The 26,246-nt window shown below is 57.1% G+C and overlaps 2 protein-coding genes across 8 annotated transcripts in view; one reads left to right on the forward strand and one right to left on the reverse strand.

Moving 5' to 3' along the window:
* The window catches only part of EPN2 (epsin 2), a 52,158-nt gene extending 35,005 nt beyond the window's left edge, over window positions 1-17,153 (forward strand). For 2 of the 6 annotated variants that reach the window (XM_040245844.1, XM_040245845.1), the window contains exons 3-9: window positions 4,751-4,863; window positions 6,142-6,234; window positions 6,902-7,094; window positions 10,725-10,898; window positions 11,140-11,226; window positions 13,217-13,429; window positions 14,630-17,153. In XM_040245844.1, the coding sequence (XP_040101778.1) occupies window positions 4,751-4,863; window positions 6,142-6,234; window positions 6,902-7,094; window positions 10,725-10,898; window positions 11,140-11,226; window positions 13,217-13,429; window positions 14,630-14,928 (1,172 nt within the window). In that variant the 3' untranslated portion in view covers window positions 14,929-17,153. The remainder of the gene's footprint in view (window positions 1-4,750; window positions 4,864-6,141; window positions 6,235-6,901; window positions 7,095-10,724; window positions 10,899-11,139; window positions 11,227-13,216; window positions 13,430-14,629) is intronic. The other 4 variants (XM_040245847.1, XM_040245848.1, XM_040245846.1 and 1 more) reach the window with 3 other exon arrangements.
* A 905-nt stretch (window positions 17,154-18,058) lies between these two features.
* Window positions 18,059-26,246, reverse strand: B9D1 (B9 domain containing 1). Of its 2 annotated transcripts, XM_040245851.1 has the most exons (7): window positions 26,092-26,246; window positions 24,701-24,769; window positions 23,830-23,941; window positions 21,216-21,312; window positions 20,355-20,417; window positions 18,527-18,594; window positions 18,059-18,256 (listed from the first exon to the last, which is right to left on the reverse strand). In XM_040245851.1, exons 1-7 carry the CDS (start codon window positions 26,152-26,154, stop codon window positions 18,114-18,116), a joined length of 615 nt encoding a protein of 204 aa, XP_040101785.1. In that variant the 5' UTR covers window positions 26,155-26,246; the 3' UTR covers window positions 18,059-18,113. The 2 variants fall into 2 exon arrangements, with proteins under 2 accessions (XP_040101785.1, XP_040101784.1); XM_040245850.1 differs by lacking the exons at window positions 18,059-18,256; window positions 18,527-18,594; window positions 20,355-20,417 and adding an exon at window positions 20,436-20,983 and having other exon boundaries at window positions 26,092-26,209.

A 26,246-nucleotide genomic window follows, 5' to 3' on the forward strand; every position in this document is an offset into this window, starting at 1 on the left:
GGCAGGGCAAGGCTCTCGACCCTGGTGAAGCTCCACCTGCTCTGCCTGGCAGCCTTGCTCCCTGCCCCCAGGCCATGCTCCAGTGTCCCCACCCCCTCCCCTGTGTGTGTGTGTCTTGTCCCTCCTTACTGGACACAGGCCCTGGGAGAGCAGGGGCTGTCCTCTGGCCTGGAGAAGCGCCAGGCATGGTGTGCACAAATGTTAGGGCCGAGGGCTCCGAGCAGCTCAGGGCATGGGGACAGCATGGCATTGGCTTTTGAGTTCTGCCGACTCTTGAGTGGCCTCCCTGGGCCCCGGCTCCCTCCTCTGTGGGAAGCAGTCATGGTGAAGAGCAAGACCTTAGGTCGGCCTTTGTCCCTTGTGGCTGTGGGACCCTGGCGAGCCACCTCATCTCTGGGCCTCAGCCCTGGTTTTGGGGTGGATTGGAAGGCAGGACCCCATCTGGGCTGAGGGTTGGGCAAGATGCCAGGTGTGGTACCACTGTCACACGCCAGGCACTGGCCAGGTGCCCCCCGTAGGAACTCGTCTGGTCCTCACAGTAGCCCAAGCTGCGGGAACCCTGTCTCCCATCCTGTGGGTGAGGAGGCCAAGGCGAGGGGTTGAGCAGCGGCAATCCCAGGTCTGGGCCCAGACTTCCAGGCGCACCCTTCACCAGGGCTGCCTCTCTGAGGCCGAGACCGTCAGCCTGGATGGGGATGCGGTGAGGTGGAGCCCACACATGGCAGGAATTGAGGGGGCCGGTGGGCGAGAGTCAGGAAAGCACGCCAATGTGCAGGGCGTGCGTGTATGTCTTCTGGGTGGAATCATGAGAAAATGTCAGCAGCTGTTTCCTCTGGGAAGAGGGGTAGAGGCAGGAAGAGTGGGGCGGCCCTCACTTCCTCTTACACTAAAGTATTTAACACAAGCTCTGGCATCTCCCCTCCCCCACAGCCTGACAGTGGATGGAGTGGACAGCAGCCACTGGGCCGCCTCGTCTCTGCCTGCGTGCCCATCTGCCCACTGTTCTGACTGTGACATGCAGCCAACTGTCTGTACGGAGACTGCCTGGGATCTTGTCCCTTAAGTCTGACTGTGCTCACGACCCTCATGTGCTGGGATGTTGGGCCGGCTGGCCTGCAAAGCAGCCCTTGGTCTGGGTTTGTCTGCTTCAGTCCCTTTCCTGTGCTTCTGTGAACTGGAATCAGATGTAAAGTCTGCGATGGGATCTAGACAGGGTTTTGCCAGGACTGCCGAGTGGTGGACAAAGGGCAGAGCATGGTCATGGTCCAGCCCCTCTTGTCCTGAAGGTCACCCGGCTATGGTGGTACTTCAGTCTCTTCACATCTTGCACCTTTTTGGCTTTTCCACAACATTGTTGTTCAGTTGCTCTGTCGTGTCTGACTCCGCGACCCTATGGACTGTAGCACACCAGTCTTCCCTGTCCTCCACCATTTCCCAGAGTTTGCTCAAACTCAAGTCCATTGAGTCAGTGGACATGTTATTTCCACAACATATTTATGTATTTTCTCTCTTTCAGTGTTACCTGGGATAATCTGAGCTTATTTTCTCATAATTCATCTCACTTGACTAAAAACAGTCTTCCTTGCTGTCTCCTGTGAGCTGGGAGAGGGTGTGCCTGGAAGGTCTCCCAGGGGACAGGGTCAGAAGCCTCTGCTCTCTGTGGGAGTGTCCTTGGTGGCTGAGGTCATTGCTGACTCAGGAAACAGCCTGTGGAGCACAGGAAGATGTCGCCATGCTGAGGAAGGCCCAGTAAGCACTTCACTGCAGTTCAGTGATGAGGAAGGAACTTAGCTGAACGGGGACCTGCTCACCGGGGGCAGAAAGTGGCCCTGGGCTCAGCGCCAGCTCTGCAGCCCCTCCCTTGGTGGCCGACAGAAAGGGGATGGGGAGGCCACGGCTGCCAGAACCATAGTCCTCAGCCCATGTAGGCCGTGGGCCACCACGGTGTCCATCTGTGGTTTCTGCCCTTTGAGATGGGGTGTCTTGTGGCTGTGGGTGGAGTGGAGAGCAGTGACCTGGGCAGGGCCAGCCCCCAGGGTGGGGGCAGCTTGTCTCGGGCCTTCCCACCCCTCCTGCCCCTCCCATCACTCACCTTACAGACTTGGAAGCAGAAGCCTGGAGGGGTGGCATCCAGGTACAGCTCCCTGCTGCAGTGGGGTGGGGACAGGCCAGGTGCCTGGTGTTCCCGTCAGCTGGCAGGCATGGGGTGGTGGCAGTGCTCAGACCCAGGTGGGGTCTTCTTGGCGCAGCATGGCCAGGCCCTTGCCTTCTTGCCAGCCCCTGTGCCGGCTTTCTGGGAAGTCCCTGTGCAGAGCCGCCTGTGGGAGGGGGCTTGCAGTCTACGCCCTTCAACCGGCGTCCGTGACTGCAGACGCCGCTGACAAGCTCTCTAGGAAAACTGCAGAACGTTGCCAATGAGAAGAGGCAGTTTCCTGTTTTTCTGTTACCTTGAGTGCTTTACTTTCTTTTTTCACAGTTCCCAATCTTGCGTATCTGAAGTGCCTTGTAGGGGGCATTTGGGGACCAGTGCAGTCAGCCAGCCCCTGGAGCAGGCGAGCAGGGTCAAGGGGTGTGGCCCTGCAGGAGGTACCAGGTTGAGGGTGGGTTTCTGGTTCTCCTCCTGGCCTGAAGTTTGAGAAAATGTGGTCCTTTGTGGGCTCCCTGTCCAGCCTCCCCCTGTGCTTCCTCAGCCAGGGTGGTGGACCAGGCAGGACAAATGGGAGCTCACCACAGGGGTGCCAGCTTTGCGCTCCTCCCCATGGGTCAGGCTCAACCACAGGGAAGGGCAGGGAATGCTCATGCATCCAGGGTGATGAGCTTGTGTGCACAGGGCCTGCCTTCCCAGGAGAGCATGGGTGAGGCAGAAAGCAGAGACCCGAGGGGGCTTGCTTCTCCTACTGCCCCGTGAGTGGTAGGCCCTCAGAGTGGGGCCCGGCTAAACTGGTGGCCGGAGGGCCCTTTCAGGCTCTGTGCTCACTGTCCTGTTCTCGGGCACAAGAGGCCCTTTGTGGGGCCGAGATGCTGTCACTAATGCAGGAGCATCTCCACCGGACGCCACCCTCGCAGCTGAGGCCCGTGTGCACTCAGCTGACTCTCCAGGCTGGTGGCTGTGAATTCTGCCATCTGTGCGACCGAGAGCCGCGCATCCGCTTATAAAAACCACAGCATTTAGGGGAATACCCTTTGTCTGATTTCCACATTGATGTGGTGAGCTATTTCCGTGTGTGCCGGCCACACATTATTCCAGCAGCGTCAGCTGGGGGGACACAGACGTGCACATTTGCATTTGAAGCCGGGCTGGCCGCGCAGCTGTGCAGAGAGGCACCGAGGACAGGGCGCCTCACTTCTTCGGCCAGCCCTACAGAGGCCCAGCCCATTCATCCTGTCCCGGGCAAGTCAGGTTCTGTGGCTGCACAGCCAAGTTCAGCTTTCCCTGCCAAGATGGGGCCCTCTGTTCAGAGCCCTTTGGGGGTATAGGGTGGGACCTGGGGGCCTGGTTTCCCATTTGGGAGTAAGTGGAGGATGGTAGATATGCAGGGTTTGTTATAAACTGAAGGTTTCGTGAGGCAGCCTCAGAGACCATTCATCAGGAGCTGGCGGGGAGTGGGCGGCCCATGGGGCTGTGACCTGGATGAGACAGCCACTCTGGTCATGGGAGAGCCTCCTCCTGCTCCCCACAACTGTCCCCAGCCATCCCGCTTCCCTTGTTCTCGCCAGTCTGGGTGGTGGTTTTGCTTCTAGAGCACAAGGATGCCAGAATCTGCCGTCTGTGATGGGCAGAGGTGAACTTTGGGGACCTGACATGCTTTTGTTTAGGGATGTTGTTAAGAAATAGGATTGTTAAGATAGATTTGAGGACATTTTGTTACCATCCAGCTTTATTTCTAAAGGAATGCTTTGGAAAATTGGGGTGATGGACTGGGATTGGACTTGATTTTATTTAGAAAAGCATCTTTATGTTTTCTCCTAACTGCAGTGTTTTTTGCTCTTTGACCTCTTCATTAGCTTGGAGTATACATGAGGCACTTGGCCCTTTTTTTGTTTTTAACCATTTCTCTTGGTTGACCATGAATCATAGTGAAAACACTGTGCTCCAGGCCTGGTTGTTCAAGATGTAGTCTCCTTGCTGTGTTTACGTGTCTTTCCTAAACGTAGGACAAGACGTAGCCCTTTACAGGCTGCCCCAAACTGGCCTGCAGCCTTGCCCGTTGGACTGCTCAGGGACCCCAGCTCAGTCTTGGTTCTCCTGCCTTACTGTAGCCAGAGCACAGCCATCTAGAAACTTCAGTATCTGAGCTCTTCCCCACCAGTTAATTTCTCCCATAGAAGCAGATCCTGAGAGGCAGGCTTAAGTGGGAGATTTAGGCTGAAGCAGCGTTTGGGGTCAGGAGGTCTTGAGAGGATCCGTGAGTCCGCAGAGGCCTTGGGCTTCTTTGAATGATGACCCAGCTTTTCCAGAACTGTGCCTCCAATCTTGTAAAAACTCAGCTCCCCTCCTTGATGCCATGCCGCCCTGCTGTGGGGGCAGGTCTGATCCTCGAGAGATCGGAGCTGGCCGTGCCTGTGCCCCAGGATATTTTTCCTGGTGGATGCTGGGCGGCTGGTGTGCTTGTGATGTTCCTCAGCTGTGACCTTGAGATGGTCACAGACACCCGTTCTCCCCGCCCAGGTGGACCCATGGGTGTGAGGCGGGAGCGGGTGGCTGACCGGGGAACATGGGTCCTTCATGGTGACTTTGCATCCCCCACAGCCACCTCTCCACGGGTGTCCTCGGAGCTGGAGCAGGCAAGGCCGCAGACGAGTGGGGAGGAGGAGCTGCAGCTGCAGCTGGCGCTGGCCATGAGCAGAGAGGTGGCCGAGCAGGTGGGTGCTGGCAGGGACACGCGCCCGGTGGGGAGGGCCTGGGCACAGCCACGCGGAGGGAAGGCTTTCAGGACATTGGTCCCGGGACGCACCTGCCAGAGGTGCTTCGCGAGATGCTCCCTCTGCACCCTGCGTGCAGAATACGATCCACAAGGTGGCTGGAGAGCATCTGGACCCGGAAAAGGACAAGACAGAGGCTGGAGAGAGGGCCCAGGAGAGGAGAGTGCTAATGTCCAGAGAAGGGCGTGTGTTTGGTCTCCCTGTTACGAGCACACGTCACGTGAAGATGGCGAAGGAGAGGAAGGAGTGGCCCAGAGGACCTTCAGAGGAGTGGGCCCTCTGCTGCCTTGACTTGCTGTCCTGTGGTTAAAAAGGGCGAAGCAGTGTAGCATGGCTGTTCACCCTCTCGCTTAGAAGTGCCATGAGGAACAGGCAGGGGGTCACATGGAGGCAGCCGTCGGTCCCAGTGTGGCTGGTCCCCCTGTGACTGGAGTATCCTGTAAGGTCCACAGTAGCGGACAGCACCCAGGGCGGCCCCTCAGTCCACCCGACCTCCCCATGGGTCCCGCCCCACCCCTGGCGGCTCAAGGGAGGTACAGAGAGCTCACAGGGAAAACGGGGCGGATGGACATGCCCATCCATTGTGGTTCCTTATCCCATCTTAAGAGTAAATAAGACACAATGAGTGTATTCACTTATATTTAATCATTATATTACCCATTTGTAAAAGCTCGAGTGGCCCAGTCATATATGGTGACTGTGCTTTGAATAAATATAAAATACAATGGACCATTTCTGTTAAAAATCAAAAATAGGAACACACTTGTTTTCTGGAAGCACAGTGGGTCAGGGTGAAACGGCCTGTGACATGTCCCCCTTCCAGTTCCTTTCTGGATTGTTTGTGTTTGTTTTTTTTTTCCCCTCCCGATTATTTCTGTTTTATGAAGAGACATATTGCTTCCATAATTAGAAAGAATTTTAAAGTCATTTTCACTCTGAGAAAGAGCATTTTAGAAGTATTCCTCTTCTCCTCTCTGTCTGTGGTGCCTGTGACCTGGGCTCCCTGGTGGGACTGGAAGTAGGTGGGAGTCACACAGGCGGGTGGGGACCCTGGGCACACAGAGGGGACGGGAGATACTCGCTGTCCACCTTGTCCTCAGACCCTCCTCTGAAGTGACTGGTGACACAGCTTTAGTTTCTGGCTGTGGCGGGAGGGCCCAGCTGGGTGGTGATGTTGTGACCATAACCACCAGCTTTGAGGTCCATTGTACTCCACAGGAAGAGCGCCTTAGGCGGGGCGATGACCTCAGGCTGCAGATGGCCCTCGAGGAGAGCCGCCGAGACACGGTTAAAGTTCCAAAAAAGAAAGAGGTGAGTGCTTCACGGGGCTGGGGGTGGTCCCTGTGTGAGCCCCTCCCAGGCCTGCCCCCGTGGTGTGACAGCAGGAGTGAGGGGAGGGCGGAGGGCACACTTCCGCCTGGGTGGTGGGCCCCCGTGACCCCTCCCGGCTCCCACCCCCCAGCCACATGGCTCCAGCCACTGCTTCGTAAACTGCACATCAAGTGCTCTGAGACCTAAAGGTGACTGCTCTGCCCCCGACAGCCATCCTGTTGGAAGGCAGAGTTCCCCCCCAGGGCCAGGGGCTCTGTTGGGGCCCCCCACCCTGTTACAGTGCTGCGGGCCCTGACAGCAGCCAGGATGGCCGTGAGAGTGGGAGGGTGAGCCAGCCCGTGGGAGAGAGGGCCTTGGGTGACGCTGGCCACCGCGGGGCCAGGTGTGTCAGCGGACAGCACCTGGAAGGAGGCAGAGCCTGCGTTTTCCCAGGAGACCCTGAGGACCGGTCGACAGAGAGCATGTGGCATGTAGGGTGGAGCCGGGTCTTCACTGGGAAATGGTGATGTGGGGCAGTGGACGTCCTGTGGTCCTCTGGGCCCCCAAAGGCCTTCTCTCTGGGAGAACCCCGGGCAGGTGCAGGTGATGGGTGAACTTGTGCTGCCAGGCAGCAGAGCTCACCTGTCCCCTACCCTGCTCGTCTCAGCAGCACAGCTCCCACTCGCAGCAGACCACGCTGTTGGACCTGATGGACGCCCTGCCCAGCACGGGCCCTGCTGCCCAGAAGGCAGAGCCCTGGGGCCCATCCACCTCTGCCAGCCAGACCAACCCCTGGGGCGCACCGGCAGCTCCGGCCAGCACTTCGGACCCCTGGCCGTCGTTCGGTAAAGACCCCCTTGGTACATCTCCCCTGTGCACTTGCTGTCTGCTCACCTGGCAGCGGTGGGCTTGGGTCCAGGTGACGGGATGGATGTCCAGGCTTCCACACCCCCTGTAACGCCCTCCTGAGGGCATTGGTTCAGAGCTCTGTTTCGTCCTGTTGTGAGGAACTTTGCTTGGGCACATTTCTCTTCTGCTTCCCACATGCACTGGAAATGGCTTGTCCCTCCTCTGGAACACACATCAATCCTCAGCCTCAGGATTGCACCCGGGTTAAAAAACTATTATATGGCGTGAAATGTCTGAGTTGAGTTGCTGTGATTAGCTAGAAATTATGACATGCTTAAATGACCAAATTAAAGTAATTCCTCTTACTTGCTATTTAAAGCAATAGCAAATCTGTTTAATAGGCTAAATGAACATTTTAGAGTTCTGTTTAATGCCAGCATAAAGTGAACTTGTGACAGGTGATCCAGACATGAGCGTGGCACCATCTGTTTCATCTGGGTGGTAACCTTGGGCACATGGGCTTCCTGATAGCTGGGCAGGGCTTGGCTACAGGCTCTGTGACGGTTTTGCAGCCAGCTCGCCGCTCTGGGAGCCCCCCCCAGGTACACTCAACCCTGCTCCCATGGCTGATCTGTGGACATCCTGTCTTGTAACTTTGGCTGTATCTTTTGTGCTCATGTCTCTTGGGGCCTTTGTCTCTGCAAATCAGAACCCCATCTTTTGTATTCAACTCAGTTCCCTAGCAGTTTACTGAAGTGTACCAAATGCCAGGGTCTGTTCTCCCATGCGGGGACCAGGACAGGCGCAGGGAATGGCCCTGCCCTGGGATCACACAGCACGTGGCCCTGGTGCTTTCCACTTGGCATGTTTCCAGAGTTCATCCACCTGGTAATGCACATTCCTACCTCACCCCTTTTTATGGCTGAATAATATTCCATTTTATAGATTAAATCATATTTTGTATGACTATTGAGCAGTAAGAGATGATTAAAACCTAGAAATTTTTTTTAACAAAGAATGGTTATCTTTGGCTGTGCTGGGTCTTTGTTGCTGTGCACAGGCTCTCTAGTTGGAGCTCGTGGGCTCTGGAGCACAGGCTCAGTAGTTGTGGTGCTCCGGGCTTAGCTGCTCCACGGCATGCAGGATCTTCCCAGAGCAGGGATCAAACCCAGGTACCTTGCATTCGCAGGCAGATTCTTAATCACTGGACCACCAGGAAAGTCCATAACCTTAAATTTTCAAATCAAACCTGTAATGTTGACAGTGAATTTAAAAAATTAAGAGCATGTTTGGAGCTCATCAGAGCACAGCTGGAGTGGCCTCATGTGGTTTGTGGCCTGCCGCTTTGTTGCCTGCTGCTCCTTACCCGACCCAGGGCCAGCTCCTTGGTTCTCATGCACTTTACTCTGGGCTGTGTGAGGAGGTGGCATGGGGGCTGCAGGGCTGGACTGCACCCCGAGTACATCAAGGAGGCAGTCTGATGGGCAGGACACTAGTCATATATGGCCCCAGTGCAGACAGGTGGCTCTACGCTTGGGCCAGCTTCATCCAGCAGTGGAGCCAGCGTCCTCGGGAGAGATCCTGCCAAGACTCAGCAGAGAGTGAGAAGAGTTTACCAACTCTGTGCTGGCAAACCTAAGGACTTGGATAAAGTGGATAAAATCACACTCAGCCACACTGGTGGAAGGACACCTGTGAACAGGATAGTCCTAGAGTCACTAAAGGACCCGAGTCAGCCACGCACCTCCCCCTCACCCCCTGATCACCCCACAAACTTTGCTGGGAGGTCTGACACCCCGCAGGAAACACCTCCCCTTCACACAAACTCCTGTGGGCTAGCACAACCTTAATACCAGAAACAGAAGACGCCCAGTGTGAGAACAGACATGGGAGGCCAGGCTCACTTAGGAATATAGATGCAGAAACCCTCAGCAAAGAAGCAATTGCAAAATCAAAGTGAGGAAAACATAAAAATGATACAGTACATTATGAAAAGCCTTTTTTTGCAAGGACCAAGTCAGGAAATGCACGGTTGTTGTTTAGTTACTAAGTTGTGTCTGACTCTTTGCGACCCCCATGAACTGTAGCCCGCCAGGCTCCTCTGTTTATGGAATTTTCCAGACAAGAATACTGGAATGGGTTGCCATTTCCTTCTCTAGGGGATCTTCCCGACCCAGGGATTGAACTTGTATCTCCTACAGTGGCAAGCAGATTCCTTACTACTGAGCCACCTGGGAATCCCCAGGAAATGTATTAATGTACCATATTAATAAACCCAAAGAGAAAAATCATGCAGTCATCTTTGTAAAGGCAGAAATAGGTTGATAAAATTCAGCAGCTGTTTATTGTAGAGCTTCTGAACCTGATCATCAGCTTCTGAAAGGAGAAAGCCCGTCATGGTAAATGATGCCATTTAATGGTAAATGTTTAAGAGCAAGGCATGAACTCAGCCTGCGCCCCTGCTGTGTGTTGGGATGGGTGGTCCTGGCCAGTGCAGCAAGATAGAAGAAAAGGAACTCAAAGAGCTCCGCCGCCATCCTTTATGAGAGATGGGAGAGAGTGCGTAGCTACCAGGGGAGGGGTTTATTGGAATTGAGAGTTATTATTAGAATTACTGTGAGAATAAATAGGATGAATTTGAGTGATTAGAATTGAGTTTAGTAAGATTGCTGGATATGAAAATTACTATGTGAACTTCAGTTGTTTCTCTGCATAACAAAAAGGTAATTAGAAAATGAAGTTTTAAAAACATACCAGTCCCTAGGACTAACTTTTACAAAAGTTCTGTAAATCCCTTATGGAAATAAAAACTAAAGTAAAAAGTATTACTGAGGCCACTTGCGGGGATGGAGCTCCTGCTTGTCCCGGAAAGCGCAAATCAGAGGAAAATCCCGGGGGTCCTGCCCCATCCCAGTTGAGAACTTCTCCATTCTTCAAGTGACCCCTTAAGGAAGGTGAAGGGAAAATCCGCAAGTGAGAAGGTGTTTGTAACTCATGGAAGAGAATCGGCAGCCAGATGTGGAAAGAACGCCACTGCTGAGCATGATGGAGAAAAGCAGCCCCTTGGGAGGCGAACAGAGTCAGCACCGCATGGGGGTCAGGGGGAGTTGTGAGGGGCTCCTGGGGAGCAGCGGCCACGCAAACACACCCGCTTCGCCTTCTCTGTCTCAGAGCGGAATGTCACACAGGAAAGCAGCACAGCTGAGCCTCCCAAATAAAACACGTGAACACAGCCTTGTGGTGTGTCTGCTGGGCACCTGATTCAGGGGCCCTGAACCGCTCGTCCAGGGGAGGTGCTGACCATTGGGACAGGGCGCAGGGGCAGGGTGTGGGCACCTGTGATGCTCCAAGGGGGAGAGCCGGCATGTGGGTGCTGTTGGAGTCAGCCCCCTCCCCACAGACTGTTCCCAGGCGTAGAAGTCTGTCTGTCCTTCAGGGAAGGGCCTGTCCAGACCCACCGAGTTGCTGTGGTGGTGCCCAGGTGTGTGCCCTGTGCTCTGTGAAGCACACGGGTCTGCCAGCAAGCTCTGTGGCCCTCTCCCCCCGGGTGTTCCTACCACTCAGGGCTGCCCCTCCCTCTCTCACTCCGGCTGCCCAGCCCTTTCAGCGGGCATCTTTGAGCCAACCCTACCTCTCCACAGGTGCCAAGCCAGCCACCTCCGTTGACCCATGGGGGCCACCTACTGGAGCCGGCACACACTCTGCTCCCAAGGGCTCGGACCCCTGGGCTGCCCCGCAGCAGCCAGCCCCCAGCACTGGGAAAGCCGCTGACCCCTGGGCTGCAGCCTCGGCTGCCAAGCCTGTGTCTTCCTCTGGTGAGATCACCTTCCTGGTTCCTCTGCTTCAGTCTGAGCACCCTACTCTGTATGAGGAGTCCCTCTCCTGGTCCCCGCCCTGCCCACCTGGTAACCCAAGCTTGTGCTTCACCTCCTTTTCCTCAGCTGGCTCTCTGGTTCTCCCCACAAGGGGCAGAGATGCCTGCCCACCCCGGCCCAGGTGGGCAATGGAAGGCAGGGAGTGGAGGCCCCCTACAGTCACCACCACTCTCTCCCCCAGGGTCCTTCGATCTCTTCAGTAATCTGAATGGTACAATTAAAGATGACTTCTCTGAATTTGACAACCTCCGAACTTCAAAAAAAGCAGGTACATGAGGTGGTGGTGGTTTCCGCGCGGTCCTGTGCCCTTGACCAACTCCGTCTCTGCAGGGATGACAGTCGTGAGCCCAGTGACTCCACGCACTTTCCTCTTGTCTGACTCAGAGCTGGAGTGACTTGGGGCAGCAGTGGATGCCCTTGAGCTTTCTGTCCTCTCACTGGGCTGCCTCAGCCTCCTGCCCTGGGGCTGCTTGCAGAGGCTACTGCCCTGGCTTCCAGCCCCACATGGCCCCTGCCCCATCTCCATCTGCCTTCTTCCTCCAGAGCTCCCCAGAGGCGCCCCCTTTTCTAGACCACTCAGGTCTCTGTATGGGCAGGCATCTTTGACACAAACACACACACACATATATGCACACACATACACTCAGAGACACATGCTCACACAGACACACATATACATGTGCATACACGTGCGTACATGTGCACACACAGACATGCACATGCATATGTGTGTGTGCACATGCGCACACTGATATATGCACACACATACATGTATTGACATACATACAAACATGCACACACACAGACACACATACATACTTGTGCGTGTGCACACACAGAGATATAAACAAGCAGCTCCCGCACTGCCCACCCGCCACTGTGCAGGAGGCCTGACCCCTCCCCATGTGCCCCTAGGCTGGGAGGGGTCAGGGTGGCAGGCAGAGGAAGGGTCCGGATGCCCTCTTTACATACTGCACAGAGCTGGGGACAGAGCATCCCCAGGGCCACCCCTCTTGCCAGAGCAACTTTTCTCCTTGCTCTCTCCTCTCGGCTCCCCCTCCCCATTTCCCACTGCCTCCTGTGCCTCCCCCAGCAGCCGAGCTGGGCTGGTCTAAGGTACGGGCAGCCTGGCACCCCGTGCCACCCCCAGGCCTTGCGGCTTGACGGGCTGGAAGCGCCTTAGAACTGCTGCTTTCTGGGCTCTTTGTTTTGCCACATGAAGAAAGCAGCAAGCTTCCATGCATCCTCCACAGCCAACCTAACTGTCCATACCTGCTCCCCGCGCTTAGTGAGAAGTCTGAACACGCTTCCCTGGGCCTTCGAAGTGTTTATCCTGACTCCAGAGGAGTTCCACTGTATCAATAGAAAGCTTGGAAAAGCTTACAGAAGAAAATGAGAATCGTTTCCAATTCTTCCATGTGCTCGTGGCCATCAAGCTTCATTCTAGTACTTTTCCTGAGCTCTTACGTACAGCCTTTGTCGTTGAACTCACAGTGGCGTGAGAGAGTCCAATCCTGCCCCCATGACTTTTTAGAAAAACAGATTGAAAACATTTTCTCTCTGCATTAAAAGTCCTTTAGGATTAGCTCTGTAGTATCTTAGCAATGTTACCGAATCTTTCACTTAAGGGAGGACATTTCAGGCTGACTTCTAGGTTGTGTGTCTCTGTGTGGTATTTCTCGAGACCAGGCTCCTGGACGTGGGGCTGCAGGAACAACGAGCAAAGACATCACCATTTCTAGGAACCCACATCCACATTGCCTTCTCACATCTTGGCAGAGCATCCATGTCCTGCTGGCCTGTCTCAGCACACCCTCTATTGGCTGAATTTTTAAAAATCATTTGCTTTCTTACTGTTGAGAGATTCATGTTCATTGTAGAAACTTAAAAAAATGAAAACATCCGAAAGATGTAATTTACTCGTGTGTAGCCACCAACCCACAATGCTGTTGTCGTGTGTGTGGAGACGGTGCCGCGCTGTCGGTCCCTGCTTCTCTTGGTTGGTCTCCCTCCTCACGCCTTCTGTCCCTGGACTCGGGTCTGATGGTGCGAGCCCTACCCAGTGGCTGCTGCAGCTCCAGTTTGGGGCTGTTGGGAAAGCTCTGCCATGAACGTCCTATCCTCTGGAGTAGCCGTGCACTTCCCCAGCAAGGTAGCATCTGAGGACATCTGGGTTCTGGACACTGCAGGGTGGGATGTGCCTGTCTTGGGCCCCTGCCCTCCAAGCTCACTGGTCCATGTGTGCCCTTGTCTTGCAGCCAAGGCGGCTTCTCCGCCGGCCCAGAACAATGGAACCTCCAGCCCTGATCCCTTTGAGTCTCAGCCCCCGACCGTCGCCTCAAGCAAGCCCAGTGGTGCCCGGAAAACCCCAGAGTCCTTCCTGGGCCCCAACGCGGCCCTGGTCAACCTGGACTCCCTGGTAACCAGGCCAGCCCCGCCGGCACAAGCCCTCAACCCCTTCTTGGCACCAGGTATGTGGCTTCCTGGGTTCCCCAAGCCGTCCACCCTTCTTGAGAGTGGCCCTAGGGCAGGCCTGTGGGCGCTGACCTCCCCTCCAGCCCTGGGTGGACTTTTCCCGCAGGCCATAGGCAGGTGGGGAGCGTGCTCTGGAGCACCTGCATCCTGGGCCAGCGCTGGGGCCTCTCTGGGGCCTTGTGAGGGGCTGGACAACAGCCCCTCCTCTCAGTTGAGACCACCGAGCAGAAGCTGCCCCTGGCTTGGTGCCCCCAGCCCGGGAGACCCTCTAGCGAGCAGCAGTTTGGGACAGTGCTGGGGGCCAGAGGAGCCAGGGTTGGCTGCCCCCGCTTTGGGTGAGTGTACCTGGGTCCTCTGCTGAGCCGTTTGCCCCTGCACTGGGTTCTGCCTCTTCTGGAGCCGGAACTCTGCCCTCTGTCCCAAGCCCATCCTCCCTGCTGGTGGGCTTTCCACCGACGGGCTCCACATGGCTGCAGGACAGGCCCCACCCCTTGAGTCGGTGGCCAGGGCTCCATGTCCCACCCCAGTCCCGAGCCCGTGTGCTCACACCCTCAGCTGCGTGAGCCGCTCACCGTCCCCGCCACATGCTCTGTCCTACCGACCAGGCTGTCTTGCTTCTCCCCAGGTGGGAGGGTCAGATCTACCCTTCAGCCCCAGTCCAGGCAACCCTCTTCCTTAAGGAAGCCCCCGCCCTTCCCTGAGTTTTCCTTGGGCTCTCCAAGGATAGGAACGGGTCACGTTCAGGGCATTTGGCCTGAGGACTTGGCAGGGCTGAGCTCTGAGAGCCTCGAGCAAAAGTGCAGAAGCCCCAGCCACGAGCTCCTGAAGGGATAGGGGTCTGCATCTCTCCTTGACCGCGGGACTTCTCAGAGATTTCATGAGGTCAGGGTCCCCAGGTACAGCATGTGGGGACTGCTCTCAGGCTCTGCTGCTCGTCCCACCTCCCCCGTGGCTCCCCTGTCTCCCCGCACCTGTGGTTGCTGCTGACGGTGCCCAGGGTGCCCGCCTGGAGTAGGCGCTGGACCCTGTCAGCCTGGCCCATCGCTTGGCTCCTCACAGCCTGAGTTTCCTCCTCTGGACATCGCGCCCAGAGGTGGGGCTGCCTGGGTGGCCTCTCTGGCATTGCAGTCCAGCCCCAGGGCCCAGGGACACTGCTGCTCTGAGCACAGCCACTGCAACTCCCACTCTCTCCCCAGGTGCCGCCACGGCCTCGGCCCCTGTCAACCCCTTCCAGGTGAACCAGCCGCAGCCGCTGACACTGAACCAGCTGCGGGGGAGCCCAGTGCTAGGGGGCAGTGCATCCTTTGGTCCTAGCCCAGGCGTAGAGCCTGTGGCTGTGGCCTCCATGACCTCCGCGGCCTCCCACCCAGGCCTGGGGGCCAGCAGCTCCTCCCTGCCACCTCTGGGCCCTGCTGCAATGAACATGGTGGGCAGCCTGGGTGTACCCCCGTCGGCAACTCAGGCCACTGGCACAACCAACCCGTTCCTCCTCTAGTGCCCGGCCGGGACCCGTGCAGAGCATCCGTGCCAAGGACGCCGAGCAGGGACTGTCACTTGTGGAAGGGGTTGGGGAGCAGGGGGATGGGTGTCAGGGCGTCCCGTCCGGCTTCCTGAGCAGAGGGTGTCTCTGTGGTCCCGGGCCTCAGTCTGAGGGGCGAGTGGTGGCGGCAGACAGAGGCATCACACAGCATGCGGGTCCCCGGGCCTGTGTCGTGTGGGGGCCCCCTGACCCAGCCTGGCCACCCCATTGCCTCTATGGGGATCTGCCAGCTCTCGGGGGCTTGGCCGAGGTGGTGGCCATGTGCAGTACCAGTCTAGCCTCAGCCCAGGGTCTCTGGGACACTCTCGCCTGGGACCTGGCCCCCACCCCTAGCCCCAGGGACACCCCAGGCAGCCCCAGGCATGGACCGGATGGATTGCCGGCACCCTCAGACACTGACCTTTCGGGGACACAGTTGTGCGTGTTTCTTTTCTTTGACTCGTGCGTGAGTTCAAAGTGAACGCCACCACCGTGGAACAACTCTTGAATTAAATCCACTAGAGAAGCTTTAAACTAACCTGAGCGTAGCCCTGCCACGTGCTCCATGCTTGTATGCGTTTGCACAGATTTTGTTTAGTACAGTTTCATATTTGAGTTTGCAGAATTATCAAATAGTCTTTTTTTGGCTAATATTTTTATAACGTGGTTCTTATTTAACTGTCTAGTTTTGATAGAATTTACCAGGTCTGGCTGAATTAAGATATTGGCAGTGTCATGTTAGTGGTTTAAATTCTCTTATTTATGGTTTTAACTCTGTAAGAAAATTTAAATACGAAGAGAGAAAAAAAATGCCTTATGGAAAAACTAAAGCAAATTCTTTATAGGAAAAATATGGGAATTTGATTACACATAAAAGATATTTAAAAAAAAAAAAAAAGAAAAACCTACAATAGTAACAAAAAATTGTAGCCTCCAGTTGCCTTTTCCTTTAACTCCCTTTTTTTGGTAAATTACCAAACTGACTTTCAGCCTTTTTGGCTAGATCCTAAGAGAGAGGCTATTTTTCTTACTGATGTACCAACATGAAGAAAGTTAAAGACAAAATCTAACATGAATGTGACTCACCAGGTTTTATCAGCTAACTTCTGTGACTGAAGGCATGCACAGTTAACAAGACTTGCGTTTACAGTGGAAACATGGGATGGAACCCTATCTCTGTGACCTCCCCCTTAACTCCACCCTCAGGGCAGAGGTGGGGACAGTGCTGGCGGCTTGTCCGGGGCCAGTGGGCCTCTGCTGTGGCTCCTGGGGCAGCCCTAGGCTGATGGGCTGCGGCCCAGGCCTGGCTCCCACACACTCACTTGCCCTCCAGACACATGTTGTGATGTAGAAATAACTATCTCTTTCTTTGGAGAGAATAAAAAAATCACTCTTATACAGAAAAGATATTAACAAACATGCACTAATCTTACCTCCCTCTCCCCTGCTTCCTTTGCCCCACCCACCACAATTTTAAAAAGTATTAAGTCACAAAGATCAGAAGAGACTCACTCCTCCCCAGAGCAGGGACATTGGCCCCGAGCCCCATGTCTGGTCAGCTAGCCTGGTGGGCACATCAGTCTCCATTTCCACAGTGGATGTCTCGCCTCCAGCACCAAGGGCAGTTAACACCAGGTCCTTCTGCCTGCAGTGCTGGGCACGGGAGGCTGACAGAGAAGCCTGGAGAGCTCACTCTGCTCCTCCTCTCGGGGGCCACCTCCAGCCCAGAGACCTGGGCTGGACTGTGGGCTCCTGAGTCATCAGGAAGGCCAAACCGGCTCTCCCCTCCCAGCTGCCCAGGGGAGGACGGGCTCGGGGCAAGATGTTCCCCCAGGGAGGGATGGGCTGATGCCTGCACAGGTGGCAGGACCACACTACTGGGTGCTGGGGCCAGCGATTCCTCATCAGTTAAGAGCCCTTCCTGACAGGACATGGGCCTCTGAGGCCCAGGCAGCCTCAGCTCCTGTCCCCGATCAGACCCGTCCCCAGGTGCCTCTTCCCATTGCCCGTTGCACTGATCATGAAGCCACTGGCGCTGCCAGAGTGTGGGATGTATGCCATCAAGCGCCCTCCTGCCAGGTGCCATGGTGGGGGTGTCACCCAGCCGTTCTCAGTCCAGGGGCAGGTGGCTGGTTTTGAACTCATATTGACTATTGATACTTTATTTACTGTATAAATATAATTTATCATTTGTATCATGATGCGGTTTCTGGCTGTGTCCTTCCCCTGCCTCCATCCTCATCAATCCTGAAACACCGCGAGGGGCCAGCTCAGGAGCCAGTTCCCACCTGGACCCAGCTTGGCCACTGAGCTGGTTCCGGTGCCTGTGTTAGCCTGAGCGTTGGGTAAGGAGTGGACTGGGGAGCTCCTGTACAGGTCAAGGTCATGACAAGGAAGGGGCTGGGAGAGAGGCCATGTCAGGCAGGGACCGTCCAGGTGGATGAGGATGCGTCAAGGGCAGCTGGAGTCTGGCGGCCGCGGGCTGGGCTGACGGCCAGGGGTGTTCTGGAAGCTGGGATGGGGCCATGTGGGATGCGCCTGCGGAGCAGAGGCCAGAGCAGGACTCCTCATGCAGAGAAAGCCAGTGTCCTGCTGTCTGTTCCAGGGAGCACAGTGAGTTGGGGCAGGGAGAGTGGCCCTGAGTAGCATAAACTTCTGGTTTACGGAGGAACGTTGGGCTGGGGGCTCCCTCAAATCCTGCCAAGGAGAGAACACTGGGCGAGCCCTGTGACCTGCTCAGAGGGCTCCCCTGAAGCTGTTGGCGGGCGGTCAGGTGGCCTGGCATTGGCCGAGGGCAAGTGGGTTCTCCCCCTGCAACACCACCCACCTGGGGAGGCTCTCAGCCCATCCCCTGTCCAAGGGTGGCGGGCATCCATGGAACTAGAGCCATGGAGCATGGTCAGTTTGACACGTGCCAGGCACTGAGCAGGCAGGTTTTAGGGCTGAGCATGTCGAGCTGTGAGCCGTGGAATCAGTGTTGAGTCCAAGCTCGTGTGCTGTTGGCCGTCCTGTGCAGCGAGCGTCCATGGGCGGTGCCCTCTGAGGTGAGGCCCGGGCTCTGCTCCCAGGCAATGTGCTGTGAAAGTCGGCGCAGCCCCAGCCCAGCCTCTCTGAAAAGGTTACACTTTATTATACGATCGCTGGGCAGAGGGCTGTTGCCTTCACCGGGGAAGGCCCTGGGGTGGGCTGGGCCCTGAGATGCCCTGCGTGTCCGGAGGCCCGGTGTCATAGCCCAGCTTCCTCATGTCCTTGGTCACCACGTTGAAGAGGAGAGTGACGAAGCCCTGGGAGCGGACACGGGTCACTGGGGACAGAAGGATAGAGTCAGCTTCGAGCTGGGTCAGAGACAGATCCAGACTGCTTTGGGAATCGGCAGCCTCAGTGTTCCCTCCTAGAAAGTGGGGGCAACACTGCCCAGCCCACATTCCTCCCTGGGAGAAGGGGCTGCCCTGGGGACGGGGCGATGGAAGTGGCAACCCCTCTGAGCTGGGCCCTGCTCCACCCATCTGACTCCTGGGGGCCCACCTGGTCCCTTCCAGGCCCACCCTGCCCAGGGTGAGGGGTAAACCTTTACCTTCCCGGCCTTCCCCCTGAGCCACCACTTTGGGGTCTGTGTACTCGGGCCGTCGTCCCATGAACCAGCTGGGAAGACAGGGGAGCGCGTGAGCAAGGAGCTTGAGGTCCCGCAGACACGGCATGGGCTCTCCCTCCAGCCCTTTCCTGGGGCAGAGCCTCCCCACGCCACCCTCCTCAGCTGGACGCCGTCCACGGGTATGATCATTGTGGGCAAAAGCAGAGGGAGGGCTAGGGCTGGGAGGGTGCACGGCCTGAACCCAGGAGGCCCCACCCGAGTGCAGCAGCCATCCTTGGGGGTGGGCAGAGGGACAAGATCTGGGCTCTCCACTGTCTTTATAGTAGAGTGGGACCCGAGACTAGTTACTTCCCGACTCTGGGCCCTAGTGTTCTCAAGTGTCCTGGGGATGTGATCACGGGCCCTACCTGACAGGGCTCTGGCCAAGATGTCTGTGCCCCCGGCCTGGGCAGTGTCCTCCCAACCTCGCTCCCAACGGCAGGGAGGTGGCACTGGCCTGGCTCCTTTGCACCCACACGGGCACTGAGGGATGTGGGCCATGGCAGGTAGGGAGGCGCCTCACTGACTGCGCCTCAGTTTCTCCGTCAGAGGAGCAGGGCTCCACTTGTACCTGCCTCCCAGGCTGCGCTAAGGACCGAGCTGGGGAAGCAGCCCCTGGGGCTGGCACGTGCCAAGCACAGACGCTGCTGTAGGAGCACCACCGGCTCCTCGGGGCAGAGACATGCCTGAGTCGCCCATGTGGTGGCATCTTGGGGAAACCCTTGAGGATCAGATTGGAGGGGCTGAGTGATGGCCCCAGAGATACCAGGTCCTGTTGAGAGAACTTAACATCTTTGGTTTTAAGCCACCACATCTGGTAACTGGTCACAGTGGCCACAGGAAGCAGTCACAGGGGAGTGGGTAGGCAGCAGGCTGAGGAAAGGTGCTTGGGAGCAGAGCACCCAGAGAGGGGGTGCGTGGAGGGGCTGCTTGGCCAGCTTCTCAGCGGCCTCCCGGGGCCCTGGCCTGCGGAGGTCTGTCGATCAAGCTGCTGCCCTGGCTTCCATCATCCAAGCTTACACAGTCCAGGCGGGGCCAGAGCACTCCCTGCCCCCCGCCAAGAAGAGCAGGAGACACCCCTGATACCACCTGGTCAGCAGCTGGTCTTCCCCAGCCAGAAGCCCCTTCCTCAGGGAGACAGCACACGGGGGCCCACAGTTCTCCCCCAGGCAGTGTGGACATGGCCAGGATGTGTGGACCCACAAGGCCCTTGACACCCCACAGCTGCCCGGTGGGTGGTGATGTCACCTCCAGCTGACACTGGCCCCATCATAGTGGCTTCTGGAGGAGCTCCCAGGGGCAGCAAGCACCCAGCCATGCTCCCCAGGCCTCACAGCTCAGGAAGCTTCCTCCAGCCAGCAAGGCTCCAGCCACGCTCCCCTCATCCTGCCCGCCCACCCAGCAGCTGAGCTGACTGTTTTCCATCCCTACCCCCGACAACCAGCCAGGCCCAGCCACGCTCCAGCTCCTGTTCGGATGAGGGAAGGGGCCAGAGGCCTCGGCTGGTCTCGCCCAGAGCCGGTGTCTGGCCTCCGCTGGCTGCACTGCCAAGTCCACCACCTACTCCCTGTGCCTGCGACCTTCTCTGGGCTCTGCCACAACGGCCCCACCCTTGGCTCTAGGCCCTGCTCAGACGCCACCTCCTGGCAGAGGCCCCTCACACAAAGGTATCCAGCATGACAAGGAGGGGTGGGGGAATGTAACAGCCCTCCTTCCGACCACCGAGGCCAGGACGGGCGCCCTGGGGACGGGGGGATAGGCGTCTACTCACCTGGTAAACTTTTGCAGTTTAGATGTAGATTCTGGGACAAACATGGGGATGGTCTTTTTGTGCCTGAAACAAATGTTTTCACAGCTGTGCTGAATCAAGGGAAAGCGCTGGAACTTTCTGAGCCTCCAGTGAGGGGTGAGCTGGAGTGCCCAGAGGTCAAAGCCGCGGCTGCCTCCAGGGCCAAGTTCCTGAGAGCCCTGCCTGTCTTCAAGGGCCAGAAGATGTCAACCCCGGCTCAGCTGCGCCCTCACAGGGTCTTGCCTTTCCCCAAATGTCCCCGTGCTGCCTGGATACCCTTCCTCCAGGAAGCCCATGGCAGCCCCCAGGGTCCCACCTGCTGTGAGCAGCCAGCGGGTCCTGCCCCAACACCTCTCTGCTGCCCACTGTCTCCTCCCCCCGCCCCCTCTGACCTACTCCTACTCCTTAACGGCCTGCCTGGTCCCACTGTGCCCAGAATGTCCTGTCTGCACTGTCTACATCTGTCACTGGGCTTGATGAGACAGAGCCGCAACTCTCCACCCCTGCCCATTAATGGGGGCTGCCGAGGGCAGGGCCCTGAGCTCACGTGTGTCTGACACGTCGTCCTCAGGCCAGCAGAACCGCGCACAAAGGCGGCAGCCATGCGGGCTCTCGGGAAGGAAAGAAGGAATGAGTGTCTCAACTCCAACCCCTGGGGCCTCTCGAAGCCCAGGACACCCCCCACCCCTGCCTCCTCCCAGATGGGGCTGCGCCCCCACCCCTGCGAGGCCCCATCTACTCCCCACCTCCAGGGGGGTTCCTCTGGATAGGAGCCTGGCAGAGGGTGCCCACCTCCCAAAGCTGTGTGGCCAGCGGCCCAGGGAGCATGGAGGGAGGACCTACCGGCCAGGTGAGAGGGGCACGTGCACCGCCCCGTATCCTCGGACCACGTCGTTTCCAAACACGTCCGGCCCGTATACACTGAGCACGATCTGCGGCCCTTCGAACGACAAGGCAGGGGTCAGCCCGTGGGGAATCCTGAGAAGAGCAGGGCAGAGAGCAGGGCCGTGGTCCTCAAAGCCCCCGGGTGTGGGGCTGATGGAGAACGGGGTGAATGTGGGGACTCCCCACCCCACACCAGGGGCTTCTGCCACCCAGGATTCAGGAGGCGGGCAGAGCGGGGCAGAGCCTGGCAGCTGTCCAGTACTGGCCGAAGCCCCGCCTGGGATGCTGTCTGATTCAGCTGTCCACAGACCCAGGAAGTCAGCAGGCATCCAGGTGTGATCGAGCGGGGTCCGGTCCTGGGACCTCCTTTTCTGAGGGGGCGTCAGACTCGGGCCAGCGGGGCAGGTTCTGGGAGGGGTGGTGTGCGGTCGGGTCCAGGAGGAGAGGGGAAGCAGAGGCCTGCATGCCCTTCCTGTGGAATCCTAACAGTTCCCAGTGTTCCCGGCGGGCAGTCCTGCCCCCTGGAGGCCCAGAAGAGAACTCCCTCCACTCTGGGCCCCTCTGGTGGAGGCAGCAGGTGGGGTGTGGCCAACCCACATGAAGTGCTCCTGGGGCGGGGAGGGCCGTTCAGAGATTGTCACTGCTTTTCCTAAGGTTTCACCACCAAAGCAAGTGTTCCCAGCCCGGTCCTTTGGTTCTGCCTGTGTTCTGAACTTTGTGCCATGGGAATGGAACAGTGCACAGATTTCTGCTTTCAGCTTCCTGGACTCAGTGTTCACGAGATGCAACCAAACCATGTCACCTACAGGGTCTGCTCGACTTGGTCCCATCTAGCGTGTCTGTGGGCCACACAGTTAAGCAGGGGCTCAGCACATGTCCACCCCAGCTGCTTCCCTGGAGCGCAGCATCCACACCAGCCTTGTTCCCTAAGCCAGTGCTTGGCACCCTTCACGACAACTTGGCATCCTCAAGCTTCCTGATTGGGCTGTTCTGGTGCCTGCACTGTGGCCACTCACTTTAGCTCTTTTTTTCTTATATGATTGTTTTTAATTTTGACTGTGCTGGGTCTTCATCACTGTGTGAGCTTTTCTCTAGTTGTGGTGAGCAAGGGCTATTCTTTGTTGTGATGTGTGGGTCTTTTCATTGCAGTGGCTCCTCTTATTGCGGAGCACAGGCTCTAGGGCTTTAGAAGTTGTGGTTCCTGGGCTCAGTAGTTGCGGTGCAGCATGTGGGATCTTCCCGGACTAGGGATCGAACCTGTGTCTCCTGCACTGCCAGGTGGATTCTCTACTACTGAGCCACCAGGGAAGCCCCTCACTTTAGCTTTAATTTGCATTTTCCTTAATTGTAACTGTTCTTCCTAAAATAAACCCGAGGCCTTGTCCTGTTTCTTGGTCACTCAGACCACTTTCAAGTCCCCTTTCCCCTCCTGTGCTGCCCCTTGTCATGAACCAGCTGTCTGCACAGTTCTGCCTGGGGCTCCATATGGATCTGTCTGTCCTGGTGCCCTCCTCACTGTGCTGTATAATTACACCTTGGTATCTGGCCAACAAAAGTCTCGACGGGCATCTCCATCTCCTCTGCCAGAATTGGCAAATGCTCCCGGGGGGAGCAGGGGCGGGGCCTCTCTGGAGCCCTGCTTTGCTCCTAGAGCTCGGCAGCTAAAGTTCCAGGCTCTGCTGCCTGTCTGATGCCTTCATGTAGTTGTTGTCTGGTTTTGCTTTTAAGTACTTTATTCGCCTGTCCTCAGCAGCAGGAGATTGGTACTTTCCCTAGTGCGGTCTTCCAGGAAGTCAATGAGAGTTTCTTATTCATGGACAGCAGGATGGCCGTCCTGTCCAGGAGTGTCACTGGGGAGCCTCTGCTCTAGACCTGCGACCCCAGACCCTCCACACCTGCTAAGCCTGGGCGCCGGCTGCACGCAGCATGAAGGCCTGCACTATGAAATCAGATCCGTGCTCAGCTACTTGAGGTGAAGCTGAGGCAAATGATGCCAGTTTTGAGTCTTGGTTTCCTAAATAGGAGAAGAGGTGGAGAGAAGCCTGCTTTCTAGATAGTATCTCACAGCTCAGCCAAGCCCACGCGTGGAAAGCACGCACAGCTCTGTGGAGCGAGCCAGGCTTTGCACGCAGCTAACACTCATTAAGTGAGAGTGATCACAGATGACCAGGTACAGTGGACAACAAACCCTGCAGACACTGGCAAGGAGAACTTCGGGAGGTCAGAGGTAGGATGAGGGCTGGGTGCCCATGGCAGAGAGAAGGGCCTACCCCTGGCTCAGGGCAGGGTGTTGGAGGAGGAGCAGGGGGGTTGGGACTGGCTGGAGCACAGTGCTGATGGACGGGGGAGAGCCGTTGAGGGGCCAGACTGCTGAGCCCCAGACACCAGGCTCTGCCCTTCACAGGCAGTCACTGCCTAAGGTTTCAGGCTGGGCTTCACCGACTTCCTCAGAACCTCGGAAAGGTCAAGTGCACACAGTGGGAAGGAGGGGAAAACAGCCAGGTGTCTGATAGCACCTGACAAGGCTGGTAGAGGGCCCCATGGATGGGCAGGACGAGGCCTGCAGACTCACAGCCGTAAGGGTTAGTGCTCTTAAAGGTGACGTCGATGGGGAAGTTCCACACCAGTGCCCGCCTTGCATCTTGGCTCTTGGAAGTGATCTGTGAGATGCCCTCCTCCAGCCCCTGCAAGGACAATGACAGTGACGGCCAGTGTCCCAGCTCCAGGCTGCCATGCCCACCCACCCTACCTCTGAGGTGGCAGCTGAGAGCTGTTTTCATCACCATCTGCCAAACAAAGGGACCTAAGATGTGACAGAGCGGCTCCCAGGTCTTTGAGGGTTTCTATCCATTAGGGCCTGAAACCTTGAGGCCCCTCCCCTCTCCCGGTGCCCAAGCTCCACCTGCACCTCCTGCAGAATAGGGGACGGTCCAGCAGGCTGTTGCCCTCTCTCCTGTCCTTCTGCCTGGCTAGTTTATTCTACAGCCTTCTACTTGGCCCATCCCCCTGCTTCCTTCAGCTCTATGCTCAGTTACCGTCTTTTTTTTTTTTTTTTTTTTTTAACCATCTTAAGGAGGCCTTTTCTGGCCTCACATCCCTCCCCTTCCTGCCTTCACTTTCCCCTCAGCACCGCTACTAGCCAACAGCCTGGAGTGTTTACTGCCCCAAGTCTGTGTCCCTCTCAGGCAAGTGGCCCCAGCAAAGCTGGGCTGGTCTGGCTTTGTTCACTGCAGGGCAGGGCTCGGGAGTGACCACAGCCTTAGGGGTGGATCAGGGATCTCTGCATTCTCTGCTCCGGCCTCACTGGGAACAAACTCACATGTGTGCCACCCCTGAACTCTTAACGGGTTCTGAATTGGGAGGGGAAAGGGTGCAATGGAGCCTTCAGAAACCCCTTCAGTCACAAAAGCTGTGAGTCTGGGAGGCTGTAGGGTCCAGCTTACCGCTGTGGGGGCCCAGTCCTGGCCATACACGAAACAGTACTTGCAGTAGAGGTCGTCGTACTCAGGAAACTGTGGAAATAAGCACACACAGCTGCTCACAGGGACTCATGCTGTGACCACCTGTTAGCTAGGCAGGTACAGCCACCAGCAACTCTGAACATGAGGCACCTGGGGGGCGGGGGCTGAGAGAGCAGGGTGCATGGATATGGAGTTCACTGGAAGGTCTGGTCTCAAGATGTAGGATAGTCCAGGGCCACTGCTGCCCCCAGGCTTTTGCTCAGGCTCTGACATCTGTATGACATGCCCTTCTAATGAGAAGTGCTCCTGCTCACCCTTCAAAACTGACACTTCGGGGAGCCTGCCGACTTCCAGGTTGTTGGAGCCACATCCCTGCTTCCAGAGCCCCTGGTGTTCCATCACAGCACTGACCATGTTTATTTCTCTCAACTCCATTAGACTGTGAACAAGGGACAGGTATGTGGGCTTTCTGTGTCCCTAGCACCTGGTACAGGGTGGGCACTAAGGAATGGTGCTGAAGTGAAAGGTCTAGAAGACAGTTGCTCCCAGGACACAAGGCTTGGTGGGAGCCAATGGCCTGCAGAGCGGCCCGAGCAGAGGGGAGGAAGAGTGGGGATGAGGGGCTGCTGAGAACATAGGCACACGTGACCCAGCCCAGCTGAGGCTCCTGCTGGGATAAAGCAGAACAGGGGAAGCAGGCCTTAGGCACCAGGCCAAGGAGGAGGTGGACAGGGTGGGAGCATGGGGCAGCGACCCTGATGAAACAGGAAGGCGGGAGATGCCCGCTAAGAGACCCCACGGGGCTTTACCTAGACCACCTTGGTTAGTACTCACAATATAATCATAATATTTTAAAAACAGCCTGGAAAGGCAAGTCCAGCAAAGCTGTGACATCAGACCAGGTTTGAAATTTGTTTTGCCACTTCCTTTGGGCAACTTCCCATCTGTAAAATGGGGGTGCAAGTAATACCTACTTCAAAGGGTTGTTGTGAGGATTGGCTGAGCGGGGCTGGGCATGAAGACTGGCATATGTCATGTCTTACAGTAGTAACAAACGGTTCTTAGGACATGCAGGGGACTGGAAAGCACTGTCCCCTTCCGTCGGACAGACACACCGTCCGGGTCAGGACAGCTGCCACCATCGCTGTGTCAGACCAACCCGCGCCGGAGGAGCTGAGGGTCGCGGGGTGGATGGAGGCCCCTGCCCGAATCTTCACGCGGGCTCGGCCAACTGTGGCCTCGGCCTGGCTCAACCCTCCAGGCCTTTTTCCCCACCGCACTTCGTGGCGGAGGGTCCGCGCGATCTCTCGCCAAGCCTGTCACGCTAGCTCCCTCCCCCGAGGTTCGACCCTGGAGGACTCACGGCCGCTCACCTGGGCGCTCTCCACCTGCCCGTTGACCATGAGCAGGAACACGCTGGGGCCCGCGGCCGCCATAGCCGGGCCTCACGGTTACTAGGAGGCGCCTGGTTGCCCTGGAGACGACGGCGTGGCGCACGGGACAAGTTTCATGGAAGCGGGAGCTTTGG

The sequence above is a fragment of the Oryx dammah genome, unplaced genomic scaffold (genome assembly GCF_014754425.2).
Source record: "Oryx dammah isolate SB20612 unplaced genomic scaffold, SCBI_Odam_1.1 HiC_scaffold_8, whole genome shotgun sequence".
NCBI classification, from domain to species: Eukaryota; Metazoa; Chordata; class Mammalia; order Artiodactyla; family Bovidae; genus Oryx; species Oryx dammah.